Source organism: Nothoprocta perdicaria, unplaced genomic scaffold, assembly GCF_003342845.1.
Source record: "Nothoprocta perdicaria isolate Ctin4 unplaced genomic scaffold, notPer1 scaffold_48, whole genome shotgun sequence".
NCBI classification, from domain to species: domain Eukaryota; kingdom Metazoa; phylum Chordata; class Aves; order Tinamiformes; family Tinamidae; genus Nothoprocta; species Nothoprocta perdicaria.
Window position 1 is genome coordinate 3,364,493 of NW_020455732.1, and position 27,221 is coordinate 3,391,713.

The window sequence follows — 27,221 nt, forward strand, 5'->3', positions numbered from 1 at the left end:
AAAAAGAAAAAAAAAAAGAAAAAAAGAAAAAAAGATATGAATATCCTCATTTCATTTGATTAAATCAAGGATAGAGAACTGATTCTGCATGGTCTCATGTCTCACTGAAACCAAGGGCTGAACTGGAAGCCAGACCGAGTCTTGGAGGCTGGCTCATCTCAAATGCCCAGGGATGGCTGGTGGTCAGGGGTGCTGGGTTGGAAGGCAGGTGGTGGTGTGAACCAAACATCGCAGGTTGCTATTGTCTATACAAATGTAACCTTTGTAGTGAAAGATCTTGCAGAGTGAACCAAGGTGTATTTACATGACCCATTACCTTGCCATAGCCAATGGACGCTATAATTCCAGAAGCCAATCGCTGAGGTCCACAGATAACAGAAAGCGAGAGGACACTGACGATCTGCCGCACTACGGGTACCCTGCACCTCAAATAGGTAAGCTCTGACCTACCACAACAGCCTCTGAAGATGGTACTCTGTAACCAACTGGCCGTGCTGGGCTGACTGCACTGACTTGCTTTGCTGTTTTGATGGCGCAGCTAACAAACCCTTTTCCTCCCAGGTTAGCATGAGTTTACCCTGCTAGTAAGTCAGACGCTGAGCAAATGATCATCCCACAGTTTGTTCCCATCTCAGTGCACTGAGGGAGTTTTATGTTGTTGCCACTAGCCAGAGAAGACAAAGAGAGTTGGACACTATGTCCTAACCAAAGCATGCTTCTTGTAGACTGCTTCTCATCACTCTGCCTACTTCTAAGTCACTGCTTTGTATGAACTATCTAAACAGACATGGTTCATTAAGCCAAAGCTGACGTGACTGCAATATAACCTCTTTGCTGATGTTCATGTCATGCCTTTCCATTGACTGCAGAAGGAGATGTGCAGGGTGTGATGGGAAGAGAGCAGGACACTTTCCCTCATCACTGAATGTTCAGTGTTGTGTAGGGAGTCATGTGTACACTCTGGAACCAGACCATCCTGCAATGGTAAGGGAATAAGATTTTTTAGTGTCTGAGAGCATGATGTGGAAAGTGATCAATGAGCTGGACCTCATCATACACAAGGGCCAGTCCAGAGAGGTTTTGTGCTCTTTCTTTACCGCTGCCTTTCACGGTGGCCATTCATCATGTCATGATCTTAGGTAAAGCAAGCTGCAGGTTAAAACAGTTGTGCAGTGCCTTTACAGTCTGTGCTGTAGCCCACTTGTCACGTTTACGGCTTGGTATTTCCTCCTGCCATGCAGCTGGATCCTGCATCTGCACTCAGCAATAACTCTGTTAACTCCCTGGTGTGTCAGAGCCCCTGATGTGCTGTAGCTGACTTGGGTCATGCTGTCCCTGAGCTCAGTGTGGGCTGTAAGATGCCCTGCAAAGATGTCCTACCACAAGATCATATTTCTGCTGCTATCCCAGCGGCAGCAGTTGCACCAAGGTTATTAAGTGAAGCAGGACAGAAGACATGTGGAGTTAAGACCAGGCACAGGGTGGAGCACAGACGTGGGTTTGGAGAGAGCTTCTAGTTGAGCCTACCCATACAAAAAACAAGCCTCGGCACAGCTTGTGAGGTCTATGTCATTGCACATCTGCTCAGTACCTGGAAAAACAGGAAATATGAAAAAATTACCAGTTATAGGGACCAGAGTGAGGGGATGGTTCTGCCCAACTGAAGACCAGTGTTCACTCTCACCAACCATGCTCAGCCCTGGTGCCCTGTGATGCCACTGGCTGGCAGTGAGCACGAGAGGGAGATCCAAGCCAGCAGGTCCCTGGCGCTGGAGCTTCCAGCTCAGCCCACACGCTGCTTCTAGGAGGCTTTTGCCAAAGGCAGGATGTGAAGGAAGAAGAGGCAGCACGTGGCAAAATGTCAGGTTGACAAGAGGTGCCAAAAAATAACAGGCTTCTGGCAGAGGGATGACAGCAATGTGTCGCTCCATTGATGCTGACAGAAGTGTCACGGAGAAGCTGGAGACACTTTTGGGCACCTACAGATATCTCAGTTTTGTGAAGGCCAAATCAGTCACTGTCAGGGTTGGCCAGGTGGTGGAAGGGATCCTGGATTGCACTGCTGCTCCTTGATAGAGTGATGCCCAGCTTATGTCCTTGCCATGCCCATTGCAGCTGCAGAAGTGTCCAAGGGCTCCAGAAGAGGTGCTACAGCTGGCCGTAAGGGTGGAGGATACATGGTCGTGAAGTCCTGCACAGGGCCACCTTCCCACTGAGAGAAAAGCTTCTCCCTGATATGTCCTTCCAGATGCCAGCTGGCACCTTGTTGTTCTCCACTAGCTTGGAGTACCACAGGACACACTGGAGGTCAGATGTCTTGGGCATCAGTCATGAGGAGGGCAGTGCAAGGCCCCTCATATCCCCTCTGCAGGGAAACTCTCATTATGGTTTTGCATTGCTTCCAGGTCTGATTGTTTGGCAAGAGCCTACATGTTGAGCTATAGTGTAGGGTCATCAGGATGGATGAACATGGCAGATTCTTTACCTTATATTGATAAGGAAAGCCAAGATTAATTCTTGGGATGAACCATCAGAAGGCATTGCAACCAGTGATTCACGTCAGCTGCAATTTACCCTGCAGGCAAGCGGAATATTTTAGAAAGAGGTATTATTCTACTTCGAGTGGGGAACAAAACAGTGGCTTGATGCCAAGAGGTTCTGACAGTCTTGTGGGGCTAAGCCTGGCATGGTTTGAAACTTAGTTCTATTTCTTCTGTGAGCATTGAGGCTTGACTGAACTGAGATAAACTGCTTAGTCTGAAAATATATCAAACCAAAAGAATAGACGGTACTTGATAGATAAACTAATTTCTGGATTTAGAATCTGGAGCCTGGTGCAATGATGATTAAGGAGATTTGGCTTTATTGGTACTGTGAAATGGCAAAGGTCAAAAAGTAAAGAAGGGAAAAGGAATGGAACTGATGGAAATTGGGTCAAAGTGACCATTCATTCGTCTAATGACACAGTAATTCTTGACTGGGATTAGAGCTTGTGAAACTACAGTCAAGCCTGAGTAGGAGGTGGTGGGATGGCAGTTTTTCTGAGTCATGAGTCACTTATGGGAGAAACCACTACATCTCTGCAGGCTTCCTCTGTCCCCTCTTTGGCTTATCAGAAATACTTATAGGTACTTACTAACAGTCTTTAACTATGCACCAAAAAGGAAAAAGCTAGATGGCATATGAGATGATGAAACTGGGAGAGTGTTGTCGCAGTGAGACTGGAGACCAACTGCAAAATGCCAGCCCATGTCCACTGAGGAATGCGGTACTGTTGGGTGAGGCAGAGGGGAGATTGCTGCAAGGCTGATGGAGGAGTTTGGACATGGTTCTCCAAGTAGTACAAGGGGACTATCTGTGCATGGTTTAGATGGGATAGGTAGCTGGAACGGTTGAGCCAAAGAAGGATCTTCTGGAGTCTGGGCCATCCTGTTGTAATGGTGATGCCAGAAATGTAACTTACTGGTAGTGAGCTCTGAGTATCACAAGCCTATATATGCAACAGAGCCAACTGAGTACCAACAATTATTGGAAAGGGAGTCTAATTACTGTGGAATTTTAGATATACCAGGATATCTAATACTTGGGAAAGAGGATATGGGACAGATGGTTCCTTGAAGCCTCAAAGCCTCAAAACATGGTCTGTCTCCTCTAGATCCCGGAGAAGATGAGGGTCAACAAACTTTGCCTAGCTGATACCAGCCAGGTAGAATAATCTGATGCAGAATGAAGGAATACTGAGCAACTTTGGCTTAATGAACATAATCAGTTATGTCTGACATCCGTCCCTCTAAGCGGGCAGAGTGCAAACTGCAAGAGGAATGCATTTTATTTTGGTCCCTGACTTTGTTAGTGTGAAATCATACTTTGAAAGAAGAGCTCACAATAATGTTTGTAACAGCATAGATGAGGTACGGAAAGCTATACAAAGCAGATTTGCTGTAAACCACCATGCATACAAGATAATGTAAATATCAATACCCAACATTTCAATGGACAGGTAAATGAACTGATACTCTGCTTGGTCAGTTTGCCATGGATGCTTGAAATCCAGTATAATGCTTCACTGCATGCTGACAAATCTCACTGTGACTGTGATTGCTTCAGTAAATGAATAAATTGTCTTGAGAAGGATGTCAGACATGGACAGCTTCAAACGACCTTAGATGATATCACAGTTGATACCTTCAGTTATCTTGGGCAGTGTGGTGATCTGTGGCACTTACAATTCCCATCATGACTACTGAATTTACACTGAGTCTCAAGCACTTGTTGCCCTAAAGCAGACCTAGATACCAAGCAAAAGCAGCCCAGAAGTCAGGTATCTCTCACTCTTCATGTTGCAGCTGATCAGTCCAATGTGGAATCCCCAGTCCAGCTTTGTCTGAGGAATTTGATCATGGTGCAGGAAATGAGTCCAAATGTTGGGTGCACCTTAGAATGTCACAGAATCACAGAATGGTTAAGGTTGGAAGGGACCTCTAGAGATCATCTAGTCCAATCCCCCTGCTCCAGAAGGGACACCTAAAGTACGTGGCACAGGGTGGCATCCAGGCAGGTTTGGAAGACCTCCAGAGAAGGAGACTCCACAATTTCCCTGGGAAGCCTGTTCCAGGGCTCTGTCACCCTCACAGTGAAGAAGTTCCTCCTCACATGGAGATGGAACTTCCTGTGTTGCAGTTTGCACGCATTGCCCCTTGTCCTGTCACTGGCAACCACTGAGAAGAGCTTGGCGCCTTCCTCTCTACATTCCCCCTACATGTACTTATACATATTAATCATATTCCCTCTCAGCCTTCTCTTCTCCAGAGAAAACAGGCCCAATTCACTCAGTCTCTCCTCATATGAGAGATGTTCCAGTCCCTTAATCATCTTGGTTGCTCTTCTCTGGACCCTCTTTAGAAGCTCCATATTCCTCTTGTACTGGAGAGTCCAGAACTGCACACAGTACTCCAGGTGCGGCCTCATCAGAGCTGAGTAGAGGGGCAGAATCACCTCCCTTGACCTGCTGGCAACACTCCTCCTGATGCAGGCCAGAAGCCCATATGTGCCACATTGTAGGTCCCTCTTAAGTTATGCTCCACCCAGTGCTGTGGTCCTTGTGCCTACCACCACAGTCTGCCAGATACATCTTGTTGGGATGCAACATGATGCTGTCAGATGCTTTGAGGAATTTACTGCTAGAAGACCTCTATATTGTGCAACCTCAAAGACGTGTTGTTGGTGTTTGTTGTTGCCATATGCCTGTCTACTATACATGCCAAATGTTATTTTCTAGGTTTATCATGTTTAATTATTAGTAATACATAGAAAAAATAAAAAATCAAACAATGCTGAATTTAATTAAATGAAACAGAGTGGGCTTTTGTTTTCATGCAGAGAAAAAGACATTTTCTCCGAGGTATTTATTGACTATGAAAACTCATGGAAAACTGTCTTTTTCCTGCCTGTACCACACTCTTGATGACTTTTTTTTTTGACACTATGGCCTGAGCGAAGTACCACTGTTACTATTATGTGCTTTTGGGGATATTAATGATAGAGGGAATACATATCTTTCCCTTCTTTCTATTGTCCATCTTATGGTTGATGGAATGTTTTACTGTCCTTTCCAATGCTGCCCTATCAGGTAAGTAGTTAAGAAGCAATGTACCATGTCTGAGAAAGTCAACTTTGCTCCATGTCATGTGTTATAAGGCAGTTGTTCTCCACAAGGATAAAATGATAGGAGAAGCCTTGGTGGGATTAGTCAAGTCAATGTCCTTCTCGGGCACTATCACTTTGTATTTTGTCTTCTCTTCTGCTGTCAATCTGAACTGAGAAGACAGAAGTTGAATCTTTATGAATTCTCCAATTATGGATGTTTACTATCCTTATCTAATCATTGCTACCATCTCAAAATTGGGTATATATATCTCATCTCATCTGGTGTTGTAGTGGTGATGTAGTGGCATCAGTGGTGGAACCTGCACTACCCAGCTACCCAGTGTCCTGGTGCTTCTACCCTATCTTTCCTTTTTTTTTTTTTTTTTTTTTTTTTTTTTATAATTCTAAATATATAATTCTAAGAACCAAATCCCCAAAACCTTTTGGACTGTTGTGTCAACCTTTACATTTTTTTCACAAACTCCCTTGCACCCTTGCTGTCACACCAGATGTAGCTTCACGGATTTTCAATGGTTGATGAAATACAGTTTGAAAATTTCTATGCCAGAGTCCAGGGATCAATGATGCCATGTCCTCACCTTCTGCTCCAACCCCAACAGGTGATCCTGCAGCAGAGGAGTGGTCCCCATGGAGTGTGTGTTCAACTACCTGCGGAGAGGGCTGGCAGACCAGGACCAGGTTCTGTGTGTCGTCTTCCTACAGCACTCAGTGCAGCGGCCCTCTCCGGGAGCAGAGACAATGCAACAACTCTGCCGTGTGCCCAGGTAGGTTGAGTGCTCCATCCATCAATGAGCAGAAGCGGAAGGGAGTCAGAGTGCATGGAGTATTGACCACCCATGATATCTTGTCATACCTCCAGTAAAGACTGCAATGCAACAGATCAGGTTTTCAACTCTGATAATGTTTAGTGCCCTCTATAGCCTAAAGCTTCCCTAATTCCTTGACCTAAATCTCAAAGCACCCATGGGTGGAAAGGGAGAAGATGAGATCTTCTCAGCAGTGTTTGCTTTTCGTTCACCCTTTCTAGGTAACTTATTCTCTTGGTGCGATAAAGACTTGCAAGTGCACAATAGGTGATTGGAGGCAGACTCCCCTTCCCTTCTTTTTTTACCATAAAGTCTCATAAACCTTCAGCAGATCATGTCCCAGTGGGTGGACTGTGGTTCTGCATGCCTTGACAATTTCATGTTTTTTTAAATGAAATTAACACATGCGAATCTGAAAGGATCATGTCCTTGTGGGGAATTTCCAAGCATGTGGCAGACTTGGAAAGTAAAACACCAGGTGACATCTTTGACCTTTAGTTGCTCAAACTCCAACACTGTGCATACCATTGCAAAGTCCACATTAAAAACTTATACTTCTGGTTTGCTTAAGAAGTGAGACAACACTTCTCATTGCTTTCATATTCCTTGTTCTACAATTCTAATGAACAAATATGGTCTGAGAGACCTGAGTATTATTCTGAAGAATTTTGTTATTCAACTACTTTATCTCTTAAGAGACATCAGTATATTCTGACAACATTTGCCCTCTAGCAGTTATGGTCACTAACCTTCTAAAATAATCCAATCAGATTAGATTAGATTAGATTGGATAAAATTAGATTTATATGGATTAGAAGTCTCTGAATATCTAATTCTTGGAATTATCAGTGATGACCAGAAGTGTGGTGCGTGAATATTGCATGTCCACTTTATTCTTTTAAGTTTCCCCGAGTTTGCTCGAATGATGTCACTGCTATATGACACTAATTGGTAGATACATTACAGCCTTTCTGAGAGCTTGAAAAGCTGCAACCTTTGAATATTCAATGATTAAAAAAATGATGAGAGAGGGAAATAATGGCAAAAAGTTACAAAATGATAGTGATGCTACTCTTCAAAGGACCTTTTTGCTCCTCTCCAGTTTAGTGCACCTTTTGTTCAAAAAATGTCCTCTCCTTGGACTCAGAAATCAGACAAAAATAGGGTCAATGAAAAGTGCATTAAGATTTATTTTATGTAGGCTGGAAAGTGAGAGACACTTGGTGCCAATACCAAATCATAAAATATTACACAATGTTCCTGTTGCATATTTCAGGCTGGTTTGTTCTTGGTCTTCCTACACTACTTTCTCACATACTGCTTATTTGAGTGGGAAGATGCTGTGCTCTGTGGGCTCACTTATCGGGTCTCCAGACCTCCCTTCATAAGGGAAACTTACTTCTTCTGCTTTGATTTCAGTGCACGGCACCTGGGATGAGTGGTCTCCGTGGAGCCTGTGCTCTTCCACGTGTGGGAGAGGATACCGGGATCGGACCCGCACATGCAAACCTCCTCAGTTTGGTGGGAACCCTTGTGAGGGCCCAGAAAAGCAAACAAAGTTCTGCAACATTGCACTTTGCCCAGGTAAGGCAGTTAGAGATGCGGAGCCTTCCCTTCAGCAGGTCTCCTCAACACTGAAGAAGGACATGGATTTTGTCACTGGGCGCATGTCCGGCTGCCCATCTGTGCTGGATGAGCACACAGATCACACTTCCTAAAGAGAATCCATTGGGGTAAGGAAGGAGTACACTGGAGGAGCCACCTAGAGGAACCTTCTGAGTGTATGTGTTTCAGTATCATGCGAGGTTCAGATTTCCCCTCCACAGGACATCCTACATGGGATAGACTTGGGTTGGCTCAGTTGTCACTACTACTTGCAAGACCATCTTAGACTTCTTATTCATGATGTCTAGTGGATATTTTGAAGTTGCTCTGACCAATTGAGCTTATTGTTTTTCTGGAATTAATAATTTTCTTTGCTACTATTATATCTGCCTGGATTTTGCCATATATGCAAGCTCTCTGTGTACTTGATCCTGCCTTGGGCAGTGACAAAGGCAGAGTTATTTCTGAGAGTCTTCCCTGCCATATTTTTAACACTTGGAGGAACTATTTTTCCTAATCTTAGATTTAACTTCCAAGCACTTTTTCCTAAGTTTTCTTTTGAAACATTAGAAATCAACCTCAGAGGAAACAGCTTTTACCCATTGGAAATCCAATTGAGCTCCTCTGGATTCTTTCTCCGAAACAGATGGGCCTTGAGTTTATCACTGACCCCCCATTATCTTCATTCGGAGATCAGAGTGTTCTGGTAAACTGCGATCTAAACAGGAGGGTTATCCCCTCATTCCTCAGGGGATAATTTCAACTATTTTTTTTTAAAGTTTCGTGAGAACCATTATGAAAATTTATTACGTCCCCAGAGGAGAAGAGGGAATGTGGGAGTGATTAAGAACTTTGCGAAAACATTAGTGAAAAGGCTACTGGCATTTTATGCCTGGTTTTCACCCAAAAAACTATCCTTGGATTTCTGGCCACAGTCCAAAGACTGTGCTCAGAATAAAGAACATCCCACTTATGAAATTGGCTCTGTCATAAAAAGACAAATTGAAAAAGTCAGGACTAGTATTGCTTGGGCAATAAAGCATATCTTGAGTTAACATTGATCCATAATTAATTTAAATACAAATAAATATGTGGCTACACTGTGGCAAATGAAATAGTGCTAAAAGAGACAGGCAGCCCAACTGAAAGACTTCAGCTCTAATTAATGCCACAAAAGCAATCAGTGGCTTTGCGGTGCCAAATAAGTGCAGCACCATGGGACTCACTGAAGCACAACAACATTCAGCGTTTGATGCACTAGACGGTCCTATTACCTATGCCTGCCCTGCTCTAAGAATTTATTAACATAGCTGATTAAAAAAAAAAATGCTCTGCTGCAGAGACAACAGAGCTTTGGTATGATCTACTCGGTGGGCTTTTGGATCAGTTCCAGAGAAGAATTACCTCTGCCCAGTCACCACCTCTTGCAATTTGCCTCCTTGGGAATGATATACATTAATGTGACATGTTGAATTTACACATGATGAAAGCATCAAGCTTGGATTGTTAGGCACCTTTTTTTTTCTGGAAGTGCCTTATTTTTCAGACTTACAGAGCTCATGTGCACCCTCTGAGTTAACAGCTAGGTATTTTGGCATTTTTCTACATGCTTAAAAATAAACAAACGAAAAAATGCCACTCAGCTGCCCTGGGAGTTAATGGGAGTTGTTCAAAGACTTACAATTACACAATGGATCAGGTTGTATGTGTTTCTTCCTGCACTGGCAAACAAAGTAAAAAAAAAAAAGAAATCTGGAATCTACAAAAAAATACAATTTAAGCTAAGTTTTAGACTTATTTTGTTTGTTTGTTTAATTTTTGAGTATGAACTAATAGTTAGTGAAAGGTAGAAAACATGCTGCTAATGAGGAAAAGTTTTCCAAGAATAGTGGACTGGGTGAGCTGTCTGTTGATCAGGGTCCAATTAGGGTTTAAGTACCACCCTTGGGAATGTTTTACCTTATGTCATGCCAATAAGATGTAGTCATGCTTCTTCCTGTCCTTATCATAACTTCTCTTTTCGCTTCCTCGCCTATTTAATTATCTGAGCTGCTTCTGTGTTGAGACATATCAAGGCTGTCAGTGTTAATTCAGCCATGAGAGGAGAACACTGACCACACACATGCTCTCTACTCATGATGTCACATTAGATCACACCTACGCTCCAAGTATTTTCTGTCTGACAGTTTGAATTCTGTTGAATAACTCTGTGATTCCAGTTTGTATGTGTTTTAACAATTGCTCTGAAAACAAAATAAAACAAAAAAAAAACACAACAAAAATTTGTAGAGGAGTAGAGGAAGTTCCCTTCTTTCTAGGCTCATACATTATTTCAGATGAGTCATGGTGAAAAATGTTCCCTCAAAAAGTGCTGGTTACCTAAAGGAAAATGTTGTGGAAATGTATGGATTCCTTAAAAAAACCCAAACAAACATGAAAATATGTTTTGTGCTCTCTATGTTATATCTAGAATATTAATATTTTTGACTTTCATGTTGGAATGTATAATATTAATGATTTCAACTTTATGGTACTATGTAGAGTATGAGTTTAAAAATGTCTAGGCACTTGTGTCCACAAAGGGCAGTTCCTGGGCCATAAAATGTGTGTCAGAGGTTGCTGCAGGTCCTAAGAAATTACCATTGCCACACTTGTCTGAACTTTTCCTTGATGTTCTTCTCCTTCCTACTCCATGCATCCAGTTTATCCCCACCTTTTGCCCCCCCTCCACCAATTTGCACAGGTGCTCTTGCCTCCTTCCAGTGGGAGCGATTTTCACATTCCGTTTTGTTTTCTTTCTTTGGGCCACTCAGTGGACGGCAACTGGAATGAGTGGTCGAGCTGGAGCTCGTGCTCTGCCTCCTGCTCCAACGGCACCCAGCAGCGGACAAGGGAATGCAACGGGCCCTCCTATGGTGGAGCAGAGTGTCAGGGACACTGGGTGGAGACCAGGGACTGTTTCCTACGGCAGTGTCCAGGTCAGTGGCCAATGCCTTCATCTTTTTCATCCTTTTCTGTAGTTACAGGTAGGCTTTTGTAAAATTCCTACCTATTTCCTCTGGGGAAGGGTGGAACCGTTTCACCACTAATGCAGTAATAAGGAGTTGGTGGTACCAGTGGACCAGGTAAACCACAATCCGTAGTGATCAAATGCTCAAGGAGACTCAGGAGACTGGAGAAATGAGTGATTGCCTCCACAGAAAGTGTTTTTCTAAAATTAGTTACCAATTTTCAGCATGTTCTTTAAAAAAAAAAAAAAAAAAAAAAAAAGTCAAACAAAATCCTTCCTGTGCCTCTGCAATACTTCTACTTGCCTCTTTTTTTTTTTTTTTTTTTTTTTTTTTTTTTTTTTTTTTTTTTTTTTTTTTTTTAGCAGCTGAACGCTCCTAGCTATAGGTAAAGNTTTTTTTTTTTTTTTTTTTTTTTTTGTTATTTTTGCTTCTCTAGTCTGTTCTTTAGCAGCTGAACGCTCCTAGCTATAGGTAAAGCCAGTAGGGCAACACTCCCTTTTTTATCATGGCTTTAAACCTTTTCTGTGATGAGGGCTAGCACAAGGTAGTTCCAGGAGAACCACTTCAGGCAAGAAAAGGAACAAAAATAGGAGCAGATGTCTCAGCTCAACTAATATCAGAAGCTGTCATTTCTCAGGCTGATGCCACCACTGTGGAATCGATGCAATTTTCCTCTTTCTTGGGGAGGGCCATTGCCAAGGGATTGAGTGGACCTGCTTGTGTAGAAAATATTCCCATCCGAAGATAAGACTTGAACCTCCCAAAGCCATCAAGCTTGATCAATGACTAGTTCTTGCTGTGATTCTCCTGGCCCTTGGCCCTCTCATGGGCTGCTAGCTGAGGTGGAGCTGAGAAGCAGTGTGCCTCTGAGATGGAGAGGACCATCATCTGCATGGGAATCTACTTTATAGCAGCAGAATAACATAAAAAATTGTTTGACATCATAGATATTGTGTTTTCCTACATGGACTCTAGTAGATTCCTACGTCCCACTCTGTCTTTGAAACTTCTGAAGATTTTCAGAGACACAAAGTGCCTGATTGTTTTTAGGCATTCTCCTCCCACTGATTTCAGAGTTAGAGACTGAAGGAACATTGGACTCCATATGGTACCACTTTAGAAAGCATCAGAGCTTGGACCTGTCCCTTTTATTTGATAATAATTTTCTTCCACTGTTTGGAGAAAAAAAGAGTGGGATCCTCCACCCTCTCAACAGGAGTTATCAGACCCAGGATGATCTGTTATCTCCTAATTAAAAACCAAGTAGGAAACAGGAGGCTAAAATTCTTGCTCTAGTTCTGTCACTGAGTTATTATTTTATATCTGTGATGCAGGAGAATGCTTCCTTACTTGCAGGCTTGTTGTGAGGACTAATTAACATTTTTACAGTGTTTTGATAAATGCCATTGATAATTTAGAAAGAAAAAGTATTTCCGCTGAATCTTGAGAAATGCTTGGAGAAGATACAATGAAATAAGACAGACTCTAAGCCCAGGGCTCTTACAAAATTTCTATCTAAGGCATATGAAGTAATGATGCAATGGAAACAGATGGAGAGACCTTTATTTGATGTGTCCTCATGGTTTCTCCCCTGAAGGCCCTCCTGGTCCCTTTAGACTAGTGTGAAGAGGACACACTGATTTGTTTCTATGGAGAAAGCAGAAAAGAAACCAAGGCAGAAGATGTCACTTCACAGAGAGTCAGGCTTTACTAAAGCACATGTTCCAGGTTTACCTTGGCTACTTGCTTTCCTCTGCTGTGGGTGGTCATGGGATGTGACAGGCTGTTTCTCTCCTCTTTTTCATTTCCAGTGGATGGTAAATGGCAGGCATGGGGCGTCTGGGGAAGCTGCACCACCACGTGTGGAGGTGGGACTCAGAGACGTGACCGTGTGTGCTATGGGCCTTTCTTTGGTGGAGCGACTTGCCAGGGGCCCAAGGAAGAGTATAAACAGTGCAATGACAGGAAATGTCCTGGTAAGTGCCCCATGGATCCTATGATGCTGCACTAGGAGAACAGGGTTTTCTGGAAAGAACTACTGAGCACATGCATCAGAGAACTTCATGAATGCAACAGTGACTACAATTTTGTTTGATGCTGCCCATAACACAGGCACAAAACACATCAAGGGTTTTCATTGAATTCTTGCCAAAGACAGTGCAAGGATCCTGCTGTTTCCACTGAGTGTTTGATAAAACCCATGGGTGTATATACAGTGCTTTTCACTGCTGTGGAGTTTTAAAAGGAAGAGAGACACGTGATTTGATAGAGGCAAAAAATAGCATTGTCCCCAGTCCATGTATTTGAGTGCTGAGGATGATATAGTGGTTTCCCACAATTTATGTAGCTTCTGGGAAACCTGCATGCCAACGGCAGTATTAAACAGGACAGACACATCTATATCTGTCAGATCTTTACCTTGCCTTATCCTTCCTCTCGAGACATAGCAATGGTGACAGCATCCACCTCAGAAAAAAAGAGTGCAAAAAAATCCAAGTGGAGGACAAGGGTTGGGAGACAGGACAGAGGAAATTGTGAGTTTTAATGTGAAAAATATCTTCAGTTTTAGTGCAAATAATAATCAGAAGGAAATGCAAGTGAGAACTCTTCCAGCTGCCTCTTACTTGGTATAAAGAGGACAGGAAGAAAAGTAAAAAGGCCGGTGCACTATTTTTATTCTCTTTCACAGTCACATTTAAAAGGCCTTTTGGTGAAATTGCTGGTGGGAAATCGATGGCCTGTGTGATGCTGGCAGCCAGACCACATTGATCGTAATGGGCCCTGATTTTTGACCAGGAGGTTAATTAATTGTTCTGAAGAGCTCAGGGAGCAATGGGAGGGATTCCCGTGAAGTCACCCAAGCAGTCTGGGCTCTCAAGAAGACGACACGTAGCTTGACACAAAGTCAGTGCATTTAGAGCCGTTTTTTTGAGGAAGTTCTGCAGCATTTTGCTGCCTGCCCGAGTCCCTTACGAGCTGCAAAGATAAAAGACCAAATGCTTCAGTGCAGGAGTTTAACTAGAAGAGAAACCTGATAAAGAGGCTGTGAGAAAGCATAGTCACTTTTTTTCCCCCTTTTTTTAACAGCTATGTTCTCATAAAAGACATCACCTCTTCTTGCGAGCTGCACCCCTCAATTAGCAGTGGCGTGTGAAAGTCTCTTCAAACTTAGCCGCAAAGGTCTCCCTTGCCATAGAAAATCTTAGCACCAGGTCATCTGGTGGTGTCTACAGAGTGATACAGATTTACTTCAGCTTCAGCCTGTGCCAGCTGGGGCTCTGGCAGAACAAGACCAATCTTTTTTCCTCTTTTCTGTAGAATCTCATGTCTGCGGAGTGTTTGAAAGGCAAAGGCATGTCCCAGGGACTGAGCCATACTAGGGTTCAGTACTAGGGGGGATCTCACTGCAGTTGTTAATTTGCAGAGCAAGAAAAAGGGGAGTTTTTGGAGGCTAAAAATAAACCAGCTCAATTTGTTCTGGAAAATGTATCAAATACCGGCATGATTTGATTTGAGCAGAAGAATTGAGCTTAATTGGGTTAGTTATTAACATCTCCTAGTGCAAATAGGTTACTCTGATTAAAAAAAAAAAAAAAAAAAAAAAAAAAAAAAAAAAAAAGGGATTTTGCTCTGGAGAAATATTAAAAAATTGAAAGAAAGGAAAAAGAAAGAAAAAAATAGTATATGTGAAACGACTCTCCTGGCCTGGGACTTCCCTCTGCTCTCACTGGCAAGACAATACCAGACAACTCATGTATTGCTAATGAGTATCTCTAGTCCCTCTAGTCCACAGCATCCCTCAGTGGTCCCCAGAGAGACTGCAGGGGTAGGGAAACAGGACAGGTTTGGTGGTTTAGAAAGGGAGGACGATGAGTGGGTCTGATGGGAATAAACTCTGCTTTTTGATGTGCAATGTCTGTTCCACTATCCCGCAACTCAGGGTGCTCGAAGCTCTGTATCCCATGCCCTAGATTCTGCTGTGAATCACAGTTTTGTCTTGAGGACATCTGATGGTGTCCAAAGCCCTGTGCCAGGGTTCAGGAGTTTTGCATTCAGCTCTTTGTCATGGGCTTTCTAGGTGGCCACAGGGCAGTGGTAAGTGGGCAACTTGACCTCTGTCCTGCATCGCCTTGTCAAAAACATGGGAATAAAGGTGTCACTTTTCTGCACATATTCGGCCTTATCTACAGAGCTCCCACTGGATGGGCCAGGGAGCAGTCTGTCTTTGAGATAGCTGAGGAGGGATACAGCTGGAGCTAGGGAGGTGCAGGCAGTTTGTTCAGTTCCATATGAGTCCTTCATAGCACCAGGACTTTGAAGGTTTGAACCCTCCACAGATGCTCCACCACGTTGATGCTCCAGGCAGCTCCAGAACAGCATTGGGGAGCCTCCTTCCCTGAAGATTTGCCGGGGATGCAGGTCCTGAGCTGGCTGCTCTCTGTCAACACGTGCATTGCACAGTCCCATATGGCAGGACACCTTCAGGGTCACTGCTTCCCAGCAGCTCTCTTGGGGAAAGTATGAAAAAACAAAGTCCCCCTCCATCTTTGCAGAACATGTGTGCTTTCCCTGCAATTTTTCTTTCTCCCACCTTCAAGAGAGATAAATAGCTTTAATACCCTGCTCGCCATCCCCTCTATTTTATGGAAAGCAAGTAATGAGCTTCTCAGTAGAAATTCCTTCCTCTGTGGCAGACACCCTCCTTGCACAGGTGAAAGCAGCTGAAAGATGTCTCCTTCCAAAGGGATTTTTATGTAGCATCTGTGAATGCTTTTTGCACATTTCTGCAGTCTGCTGGGCTCTGCAGTAACATTCACAAATGAGCTGCAGATGTAAATCCAGCCTGCTGGTACTCCAGTCTTCTTGAGTTCCCACAAAAGATGCAACAGAGGAATTGCAGGAGATCCACCTGAAGCATATCTCCTTCTTGTTTTTTTTTTTTTTTTAACTCCATTTGCTGTTCTTTCCTTCATTCTTACTCCAACTTATTTATTCAGAGCTGCATTTTAGGAATATCCAGCCCCAAATCTATGTGGTGACTCAGAGGGATAGACCAGGATTAGGTTCTGCAACCATAGTATTCACACCAAAAAGGTGTCTGTCTTCCACATAATCAGAAAAAAAAGAAAAAAAAAAAAAAAGAAGAAGAAGAAAGAAAACTCCTCTGCAGTAACATGTTTATTCCAAAGATCTGTCACAAGGCAAGGCAGACATGTTAGCACTTTCCCAGGTTGTTAGGTGTGTATTAGCTAGGTGTGTATTAGCTAGGCGTGTATTAGCTAGCTAATCCTCGACATGGCCTGCAGCCCAGTTTTCAGATAGAGCAAACTCCAGAGAGGTTGATGGGCTTGAATGGGAGCAGGTACTAATACAGCTATGGAACTGGGAATTCACCTCCGGACATCCTAGCTTACTTTTCAATGCTCTTTCCTCTGGATCAATCTTTTGTTTTCCCCAGGGGTTCTTCTTTTCTCGTCATTTTGTTTCCCTGTTTGTGACCTGGGGAAGGAGCTTTTACCAATAGAATTTCTCCTTCCTTGCAGAGCCCCATGAAATCTGTGATGAGGAAAACCTTGCCTCTGTGGTATGGAAAGAGACGCCTGCTGGGGATGCTGCAGCTGTCCGATGTCCACGCAATGCTACGGGTAAGGGGGACCGCATGTCCCAGCCCAGGAGCTGGAGCCCTCCGAGCATCCTTCATTCATCATCTCTCACATGAGGGGAACCTGGTTATGGGAAGAGAGGATGAACAATGGGACTTCTCTCCATGGGATCAAGGCTGAATGAAATCTCCCTGGGTTTCCATGGTACCTCCAGGTACCTCATGGTAGCTGTTAACCTTCTTGCTTCATCCTGGGGAATCTGAGGTTCCTTAGCATCCAGCTACGGCCTAGTCCTGGGATAGCTTCACTGGGATAACTTCACTTTGCCCACCCTGTTATCTACAAATAGCTCTGCAGAAGCAGCTATGGATTGATAATTAGAATCCCCTGACTTTAATTTTGTGAGTGTTTTTCTTCATAGAAGAAGCTAACATCTGAAAGTTGGTCATCTGAGTTGCATTATTCAATGACACATAGATGCTTCTGTTTCTTTCTTAGAAACCATACTATCTCCCTAAACATATCTTTAGACACTGAGATAGATGATCTGACCATGATGGTTGAGGTGATAGTGTCTGCACAATTAGGTGTTATCCATGGAGATTGCAGACTTGTGTTTCCTAAGGAGCTGAAAGTGCAAGAGAACAAAGTTCCAGTGTTGATGGTGAATCCTGTCCTTAATTGGATATTCACTTCCACACAGGAAATGAAATGGGGACAACAGTTCCTGTAATGAACATAAAGGTTTTTATTGTGTTTTAATGAGGTTGAGGACACAGGCACACCCTGAAGCTTTCTGACTCATCCAGTCTATCCTAGGCTATCCAGTGTTATCCTAAGCGCTAGCCTAGAGGAAGGGCTGTGTCCATAGCCAGGTCACTAAATCATTTAAATCAATCATGGAATTGTGGCCCCAGCCAAAGCCAGCTCCTCAGAAACTCTTCAAATGGCACTATAATTGCTCAAAATTCTCTTGCTGATACCTCTCTTCCTCTGCATCACAGAGACACACGATCACCGCTGCAAAACTCAATGTAGCTCAGGAAGAACGTGGGGGAAGATTACAAGCAGTTTCCAGAGCTTTTCAGCTGATGCAAAGAGGGTGCTGTTGGATGTTTATTCTTGTTGAGATAGTGTAGGTAGCATGAGCCACTGAGGCTGGTTTAGCTGTAAGACCTGGACCATGTCAACTCAAGAAGCTTGTGGGACTTATCTTGTTGTATACCAAGGCAGGAAAACTCTTCTTTTGCTTTAATTAGCCAGGTCCCAATCGCAAGGCTTTTGTTTCCACTCTCATTCTCTTTCATTCTCCTGCTTCTCACTGAGAAAATGCTGGAAAAGGAACTATAAATAACCTGTCCTATATGATAGTGCATGTGTTTCATGCATTAGCAGATGCTCCTGCTGCTCTTTGTGCTGGTAGGTATGCTTTTGTACCAGCATTGGTCAGTTCTCGGTCACCTCTAGGAAGATGTTTGGCTTTTCATTCTATCGTTTCCACTCCCACACTCTTTTCTTTCCTCTTTTAGGGCTGATCCTTCGAAGATGCACTTTAGATGAAGAAGGGATAGCTTACTGGGACCCTCCAACATACATCAAGTGTGTTTCTATTGATTACAGAAACATACAGATGATGGTAAGGAAGACGGCCTCTCAGCTAAACAAGATCTTTCAAAATTGCTTTTTAGTTGCTGCAGTTGAGGAAAAAAATCCAACAATGCACAAGGGATCGTCTCTCACTGATTATTATAATGTGTTTGTAACATTTTTGCTGATAATAATAACATTAAATAGGTCATTTATTTTTCATCAGTCTCAAAAAGTTCATGTTGTGATGAAATCTCCCATTTTGCTATTCTCCTGAGCCATGCCTTAAAATGCTATTACCTTTATTAGACTTGTCTTTTCCTGTTCAGGACTAGCTACAGTTCCTTCAACGGTAGGTACAATTCAGTTAAAAGACAAGTCTGGGACAAAAAAACAAAAATCTGTTTTCTGGTCTTGGGTTATCTGTAGAGTAGCCTCTGTGTAGTAAATAACCTCTTCTGAGTCTACAAACAACCTTTTGTTCGTGTGCCTACCAAAAACCTGACTTCTGCTCTGCTACCATTTTATAAATATCATAGACTCTCAGTCCAGCTGAGATATTGTCATATTCATCTAATCTGTTCTCTGAATTATGTGGAAGGTCATAAACTTTCCCCCAGCAATTCCTCCACTGAGCTCATTAACTTGAGTTTTGACTGTCATGAACATTTGTCATGTTTCTTTCTGTCTCTCAGACCAGGGAACATCTTTCCAAAGCTCAACGTGGCTTGATGGGGGATGGACTGTCGGATGTGCTCCAGAACCTTGTGGAAATCTCTCAGGATGGGACCAGCTACAGTGGGGACTTGCTGTCTACCATCGACGTACTCAGGAATATGACAGAGATCTTCCGTAGGGCTTATTACAGCCCAACTTCTGGGGATGTGCAGGTGAGCTGGAATGCACACTGCTAGGCAGGATATGATATAGAGGCATGCACAGAGCTTAGAGTTTGAATCTGTCCTTTGGAGTCAAATCAAAGCTGATGGGAACAGAGAAAAATTTCTGCCCAAGTGAAGTGACTCTCTGTGCTAACAACCTCCCATTTGAGGTCATTCTCCCTGGCATATAAAAAAAATGAACTTGAAAACCAAAGTGGATGATAGCACTTATCCAAACTAACAGCACTTACTGTGGAGTCTAATTGACATGAGAGTGTTGTTTGGAAAGGATTGCAGTCTAATGACTAGAGGTAAGATGATCCTGTGGTATTAAGTACCAGGATGTAGATGTAGGAAAACGTCTCCATAGCTTCTCACTCTAGGATTTTACTTTCAGCAGCTACAAGCTGAGCGGCTATAAGATACACCCATGGGATAGGTCATCATTACACAGCTTGAAACGTTAAACTAATCCTGCAGGATCTGCAATGGGTGGCAGAACTGGAGAAAAAAATCAATGGTCTTGAAATCACTTGTCTCCTTTCTTGTTGTGTGCTGCATAATCTCAGAAAATGACCACTATGCACAGCCTCCCTTTGCTCCTTCACTGCTTTTCTTTCCCAAAGAGGAGAGAGGACTATAACGAAATTTCCCTTGAAATAATGAAAATATTATAAAGGGCGGGAAGAGACTAGCACAAGGCAAAATCCCCTATTCTTAGCCAATTTCTAGCAGCTGTGTATCTAACAGCTGCTCTTAAAAATCTTCAGCAATGAAGACAACACATATTCTCTGTCTAGTGCCTTAGAAGCTATAGCAGTCACAGTGAAAGTCTTGGATATAAGCTTTACTTTTAACCTGTTTTGTTCATCACCTCCTTTCTTTCTCTCTCTCTCTCTCTCTCTCCTCCAGAACTTTGTCCAGATCATCAGCAACCTGTTATCAGAGGAAAACCGTGACAAATGGGAGGAAGCTCAGCTGGTATGAAAACTTGAAAGTTCCCTGAAACAGGACAGGTTTTCAGAGTAGGCTTAAGTCTTAAGATAGACTTCCTAATTCTTCTTGCCCATAATGTATTGTGGACAACATGGACTGATGACAGCCACAGACCTCCATCCATGAAGAATATTTCCAACCACAATCACTGTTCCCCTTGGATAACTCCTTGTGATGAAAGAGACAAATTACTTGCATGTGGTCAACTGTGGCCAGCTTCAGAATCAACTGCCTTTGATAGGGTTACTGCCAATCAGACCATCTATGAAAAGAGTTGTGCATGTAAATCTACTGCCAGGCTACCATGAGTTGTATTTATAGAGTAACTCACTGAGCTATAGGATCTTAGCTATACATCAGGGTGAATACCAAATTCTTCATAGAGAATCTCAGAAATCCAGTTTGGTTTGGTGACCCTTCTGAATTGGAATAATTCCTCTCTATTTCTTTTGTCAAAATAAAGTAGAGGGTTTACACGGGCTTGAGCTCCTGGTGAAAAAAAATGCAGGAGAGACAGGATCTTCATGGGTCAGTCTTGAAGAGGTCAGATCTCTGCTCACTTGAGCTTCTGGTTCTGCTCAGGACAAGGTGAACTAGGGCTTAGTTACATTTTACTTTCTTCTCTCCTCCTGAAGTTTGAGATTCTACTAGGCAATTTAGTAGCTAAAACCTAGTATACCAGGCAGAGATGTTGTGTGTTATTCTGTCCATGCCTTCCTTACCTATGCCCCAGTCATAGTCTTTACTTGAGCTTGTAGGAGACTTACTCCTTGTCCTTTTCTAATCATTTCTGCAAACCTCTGAGACACTTAAAGCCTCTGCCTTATGGGACCCTTCAGCAGTCCCATCAGAGTGAAATGACTGTCTCAGACCAGCAGCTCTGCTTGATGGATCCATGAAAGTGCTAGTTCCTTTTCCATTCCTTGTTCCTGCACCTTGGAAGATAAATTCCACCTTGCCTTGGTCTTAGCACACAATATAACCGGGACAAAGCACATAGCAGTGTCTTAGAGACTTTGATCCCACGGAAGGTGTTGGTCTGAGTATGGCAGCTCTTTTTTAGCCATCCTTTGCTGTTCCAAAATTCCTCCAAAAGGTTGGAAAATACCAAATAAGGAAGAAAGAATTGCCCAGTGCAAACAGCAGCCCCAGAAGCTAGTTACAATTGCATCAACCATGAGAGTATTCTAGAAAGAAGTCTTAACAACTGATGTCGACATACTCCTTGGCAGTCCACTACTTGAGAAAGAGGCTTGAATAACTCAATATGTCACAGTTCCTTCATGAGACAGGAGCTTCACCAAGAGCTGAGTAGCCTCATGAACGTGCCCTTTTTCTCCCTGAGATTGGGCATTGACATGATGCATTCAAGTGGATGGCATGGTCTAGGATCAGTAGGTGGGTGACATGGTCTGGTTCCAAGTAAGATAAAAGACCAAATGCTCAGTTTCAAGCACTCAGGTGTGTGTGTGTATTTCAGAGAAGAACGGAGGAGATTGTTGAGTTGCCATAACAACAAGGAAACCCTGTGGATCCCCGTAAAACAGCTGCAGCTAATACTCTGTGGCAATTCATTCCCACTGGCTTTCCAATCTGCTCTTTGTACCTATAGCTAGACACAGCTCAGCTTGCTGCCAGCACTACAGCATCCTACATGAGAAATAGGACCAAGATGGTCTAAACTGCTATGGGAAATTCTTGTCTGACTCCTTGTAGTAGGAATTGAGATCACAGTCCATCCCTGTGGCTTTAGAACAGAGATTGTCCTCAGAGATCTAACAGACACAGGATGACAACACAGCTTAAGCAGTTGTTGTCCTTCTCCCTCAAAGCTACTGGAGAAAATTCAAGACTTATATTTGGCTAGATAAACTCCCAGTTTCTACATTGAAAATATACTCAACTCAATTGTACTTCATTACACTGCCCTGTGGACACTGGATAGAGATGTTCTGTGATTCACTGTTGTTACCAAAAAAAAAAAAAAGTTAGAAATGCATTCAATCAGATTCCTACAAGGTCACTGGAAACATTGTGTTAGACATTTTAAGATGCCTGAAAGAAAATGACAGATGACCATCACAGCCTTGGTTTAATTTTTAATTTGAGCTTGCAATTTCAATCAAAAGTAGAATATAAAAATATGCTCTTAATAACAATTTCTCCTACTTCTTTCTACTCCTTATGAATGGTCCTGCAGTATTAGCATGATTGTTTTTAATTTAATCCTGATAGAATGTCTTTGGACAGACAGACAGACAAACATGCATGACCAGTCCTGCACTTCTCTGCCCATAGACTCACCAGCTTATCTCTCTTCTACCTTTGTCCCATCCTGGTGTCCTACCCATTCTCCAGCTTTCCCTTCAGCTCTGCTCAGCCCCCTCAGGAGGTCTGAATTATGTTGAGAATCTATAAGTGCCATGAAAGAAGTAAAAGAACAGATGAAAGGAGTTTATTGGTCTTCTTTGCTCTCTCATAGCACTAGCTAATTTCCCTTAGGGGAATGAGCCTTGAGCAAATGATCAGTAGTCAGCATAACTCATTCCAGGTGAATTTTTTTTTTTTGTGAAATCAACTGCTGGAGAACTTGCTATTGCTTAACAGTCTTGTGTTAGCCTAGAAAAATGAAAGTGCAAATGAATTACTGCCAATATTTCTATCACAGTGAAAATATTCTGAGAGAAACACAAGACAAAGAGACAGACAACCTCGGTCTAAGAAGCAGCAACTTGGTTATTTGGAGAGCAAGATCTTGGTAATAAAACAAGAAAGCATTTAGCCTTAAGACAGACGATGCTACTTGTCTGGATAGGATGATGTGATCTAGTGCCTGGGATTCAATATTAGACCCTGGAGGTCCTCACTGTTTTCCTTAGTGTTTGCTCCTTCTGCATTTCTGGGATATACTTTCCTTTCCAGGCTGTTCCTAACTCATCCAGCAACTGGATGACGTGCTTGGGCCAGAGATGTGGTTCAGTGAAATGCTATCAAAGTACTCCATGAGATCGTGAAATAAATAAAAATAGAAGTGAACAACTCTCAGGACACATTACTGCCTCTTTGTGTCTTCACAGGCATGTGTGAGTTTAAGCCTGCCAGTGCTTCAGGAGTCGAGTTTAGCCAGAGGAACTTAGAGACAATTTTTTAAGTTTGTTATCACTAAACAGGCTAGTCTTAGCTGGATTCTTGTCTTTGAGAATGCTCTTCCCTCCCTACATAAGAATTTATTTCAGAATTGCCTTGAAGTGCACTACAGGCTTCCTGCAGTCTTTGATCTAGAAGAGTCTCAGAGCAAAGAAAAATACTTGGAAAGTCATCAGGGTGAAGAAGAAGAAGACAGCAAAGATCTCCTCACTCTTTTTTCCTAGTGTGGCCTTCAAGCTAAGCAACACATAAGTCCTTGAGATGCCCAAATGTGGGAGGGAAAGCAGAGATTCCTCACCTATGTTTCTTTCCTTGCCTCCTGTACGACATCCTGTTGCACTTCTGTGTTGTCTATGTGTGAAAACAGTCTCCAAACATCCCAAGTAGCCGTAAGTCTGAGATACTGATGAGAAGCCTGGGTCAAACTTGTTCTTTGTGTATATCAATGGTGTAAGCTGAAGTTCTTGGCTTGGGGTGGCTCCACTGGCTTGTTGGCAGCTATACTGGACCAGATACTCTGGTCAATGGACCTATATTAAACCATGGCTGCTAAGGGTCTGTCTTATCATGTTTCTCTTTTTGCATTAATAGTAGGAATGGGATAGTAATGAATATCAGCAGTAGCTTGCCTGCTCTCAATAGGGTAAGAGAGGTATGTACGTCATCTACTACAGAGTTCCTCTGGAGATTTGCTGAGAAATATTGCCCCCAGACCTCAGTTTTCTCAATTTGATTGTCATATTATTATCCCCTACTTTTTGCTTTATTTTTTTTCTAGATGTCCTTTAAGGATTTCTCAGTCCTAATTCTTCACAGTTCCATAATACCCAGTTATACTCAGGGTATGCTTCCAATACATGTGTGAGGATAGAAACCTTTGCCATAGGAGAAACTCATGCTGTGCTCTAGGATTTGTGCTACTAAGTATTCTCCTTCTCTCTGCAGACAGGGCCAAATGCCAAGGAGTTGTTCAGGCTTGTGGAGGATTTCATTGATGTCATTGGCTTTCGCATGAAAGATTTCCGGGATTCCTACCAAGTGACAGACAATCTGGGTGAGCTGATTTGCACTCCCCATGTTGGGTAGAGACTCCAGAAACCTAATTACTGTAATATGTATGACCTGGGCTGTGAAGAGGGAAAGAGGGAGGCAGCAAGTGGTAGAACATTAAAAGATCTGGGGAAGGACAATGAGGATGATCATGAACATGGGGTGGCTTTCCTCCAAAAAAGCTAGGACTTCAGCTTAGAGGACAGATTTCCAAGGAGAGATTAGAGAGGCATCTGTAGAAATATGAACAGAGAAGACGTGATGAACTGGGAAGAATTACTTGCATCCTTTTATTTATTTGTTATATACAAGAGCTACACAGAAACCAATGAAGTGATCAGGCAGCAAGCAAGCAGCAGGCAGTATTTGATTTATGCTGTATGCACAATCACAGCATGGAACTTGTTGCCAGAGGAAACTGCAGAAGCCAGAAAGTACAGATGGGTTCATGATGGGATTAGGAAGATGCACAAAGGAGATGTCCACTGGTGGCTATGAAAGTTGATGGTCTGGATGTAACCACTAGCTGGAAAAGTCTCACTGATTGCTGGAAACTGGGAGGACAGATCAAGAGAAATCTTGCTTTTTCCTCTTACACTCAATCTCTAAGCAGATGTGAACATATTGACATGGATCTTATGCTTTTTTCTTTCTTTCTTTCTTTCTTTCTTTCTTTCTTTCTTTCTTTCTTTCTTTCTTTCTTTCTTTCTTTCTTTCTTTCTTTCTTTCTTTCTTTCTTTNCTTTCTTTCTTTCTTTCTTTCTTTCTTTCTTTCTTTCTTTCTTTCTTTCTTTCTTTCTTTCTTTCTTTCTTTCTTTCTTTCTTTCTTTCTTTCTTCTAGTCCTCAGCATTCACAAACTGCCTGCTCACGCAGCAACTGACATCACCTTCCCCATGAAAGGCTGGAGGGGCATGGTGGACTGGGCCAAGAACTCTGAGGACAAGGTCACCATATCCAAAAGCATCCTCTCTTCGGGGCTGGCAGGTGGGCAGCACAGCTAGAACATTCCAGAAGATTTCTTTTGCACTTTCTAAAAGAGTTTCCTTTTGTTTGGCTGGCATACATTTTGTCCTTTCCACTGACCTGGATTTGCTCATAAAAGCTTTATTGCCCAACAGCATTATTGAGTGGAAGCAAAGTTTTTAGATATGGCATGACCAAGAGTCAAATTGGAAGTCTCTACAAGAACTCAAGGGCAGGCTTAGTTTCTGGATCTAGAAGTAGGTCTTCTGAAGCAGTAGCATATTTAGAAGAGAGAAGGAGTCAATACAGAAGCTGAGAGCAACAATGCATTCATGACCACTTCTTCCAAGACTTCTGAACCTGGGATTAATACTTGGTTGCAACCCCAGTGAATGCTTGGTTGCTCTGTTCTTGGTGCATGTGGGTATTGGGCTGCATCTAAGATCTTCCGAGGGAAAACTGAGTGCTGAAGTGTCTCTCTTGTTCCTTCTTGATCAGGCTGGATTTTCAGTAGGGTATGAGAAATGGAGTTGTCTTTTCTGGTGGCTTTACGGGCATGGAAAACCAGGAAACAAGGAAAACAGGGACAGACAAACAGGGTTGGAATTGGGGTGTGATTTGTCCTCCTGTTGTCATGCCCACGTGGACAATGTTGTATATTTCCTGGAGGACTAGATCCAGCTCTGGAAGAGCCATCTAAGGTCTGAGCAGCTGGAATTCAGCAGGCTGAGCAGCCAATGTGCTGCGGAACTCCTGGATGGGCGGACTCTGCCAGAGTATGTTTTTATGCCTGCTGTGTGCAATTTTATGGCACAAAACAAACATGAGGGGCATTTATCACTGAGGTCATTTGCTCCACGGCAGGAGGCGGCTGGGCACATGCCATACGTATGGTGTGGAAGTGGTGTGGAAGCAGGGCCCTCCGCCAAGCTATCCTGAGTGCCAGCTTGGAGAAGAAACCTGCAGGGCTCTCTTGGAGATTTGCTATCCTGGAGGGCCCAGGAAAGGATGCTCCCTGCCTCAGGCACTTGGTGTATTTGTCTTTCTGGAAAGGGCATCCACTTGAGCCAGGGCCTTGTGATGGATCTTTTGAGTAGGAAAGAGCAGTGAGCTGGTTTTGCATATATCCTGGTGCTGTGCATGGCACTAATGACTTTGAAAGTGCAGGATACAGCCTCTTGTTGCATTACACTGTGCTGTCTTTTGCTGGCACTGAGGCAGAGGACCATGAGTTGTTGCTGTTGGAAGTCCTTTGGCCTCCTCTTATCACATCAAGACCTCTTGTCACTGAGTTCCCTGATGGGGAGAGAAACAACACAGCCATTATTTCCACCTGGGGACTCTGTAGCCAACAGTAAGTCCCCCAAAGGTAAAGAGTGGGTCACCAGCAGAGTAGGGACAAATGCAGTACTGTGTTTTGCTGTACCTTGAGAACAGCATTATCTTCTTGGAAGAAATCAGGGCATGGAGGGAAGGTTATTACAGATCATTTGCGGAGGTCATGGAGCATTCACCTTGGAAAGACTTTAATGAACCGTTGGACAAACTTACAACATCACACACAGGCAGAGTGGGTCCTGCTCCGGGGCTGTGTGCTGCCGTAGGAGGACTCATCTACCTCCCTGCAGGGCTGTTTTCCAGATTTCTATTACAAGTATCATTACACAGAGCTGCCATAAGGCCCCAGAGTGGTAGGCGCTGTGCAAACAAAAGGTGACATCTGCTCTGAAGAACTAACTTCTCATCAGGCTTCACCTCTCCTTGGCATCCTGTTCACCTGGAGCGATATTGCCTCTGCCTTGTTCAGAACCGTGTGCGGGTAGTCTTTCTTGATGGATTGCTCTCTTGAATAACAGCACCACCATTGTTTTTGGTTTTGATTTTGTTTTTTTTTTCTCCATCCTC

The 27,221-nt window shown here is 43.1% G+C and overlaps 1 protein-coding gene across 1 annotated transcript in view; it reads left to right on the top strand.

The window, feature by feature from the left end:
- The window catches only part of ADGRB1 (adhesion G protein-coupled receptor B1), a 256,076-nt gene that overhangs the window by 118,255 nt on the left and 110,600 nt on the right, over positions 1-27,221 (top strand). The window contains exons 4-14 of the mRNA XM_026047133.1: positions 327-434; positions 6,267-6,431; positions 7,893-8,057; positions 10,883-11,056; positions 12,901-13,065; positions 16,633-16,734; positions 18,222-18,328; positions 18,975-19,169; positions 20,073-20,141; positions 24,249-24,357; positions 25,194-25,337. Coding sequence (XP_025902918.1) covers positions 327-434; positions 6,267-6,431; positions 7,893-8,057; positions 10,883-11,056; positions 12,901-13,065; positions 16,633-16,734; positions 18,222-18,328; positions 18,975-19,169; positions 20,073-20,141; positions 24,249-24,357; positions 25,194-25,337 — 1,503 coding nt within the window. The remainder of the gene's footprint in view (positions 1-326; positions 435-6,266; positions 6,432-7,892; positions 8,058-10,882; positions 11,057-12,900; positions 13,066-16,632; positions 16,735-18,221; positions 18,329-18,974; positions 19,170-20,072; positions 20,142-24,248; positions 24,358-25,193; positions 25,338-27,221) is intronic.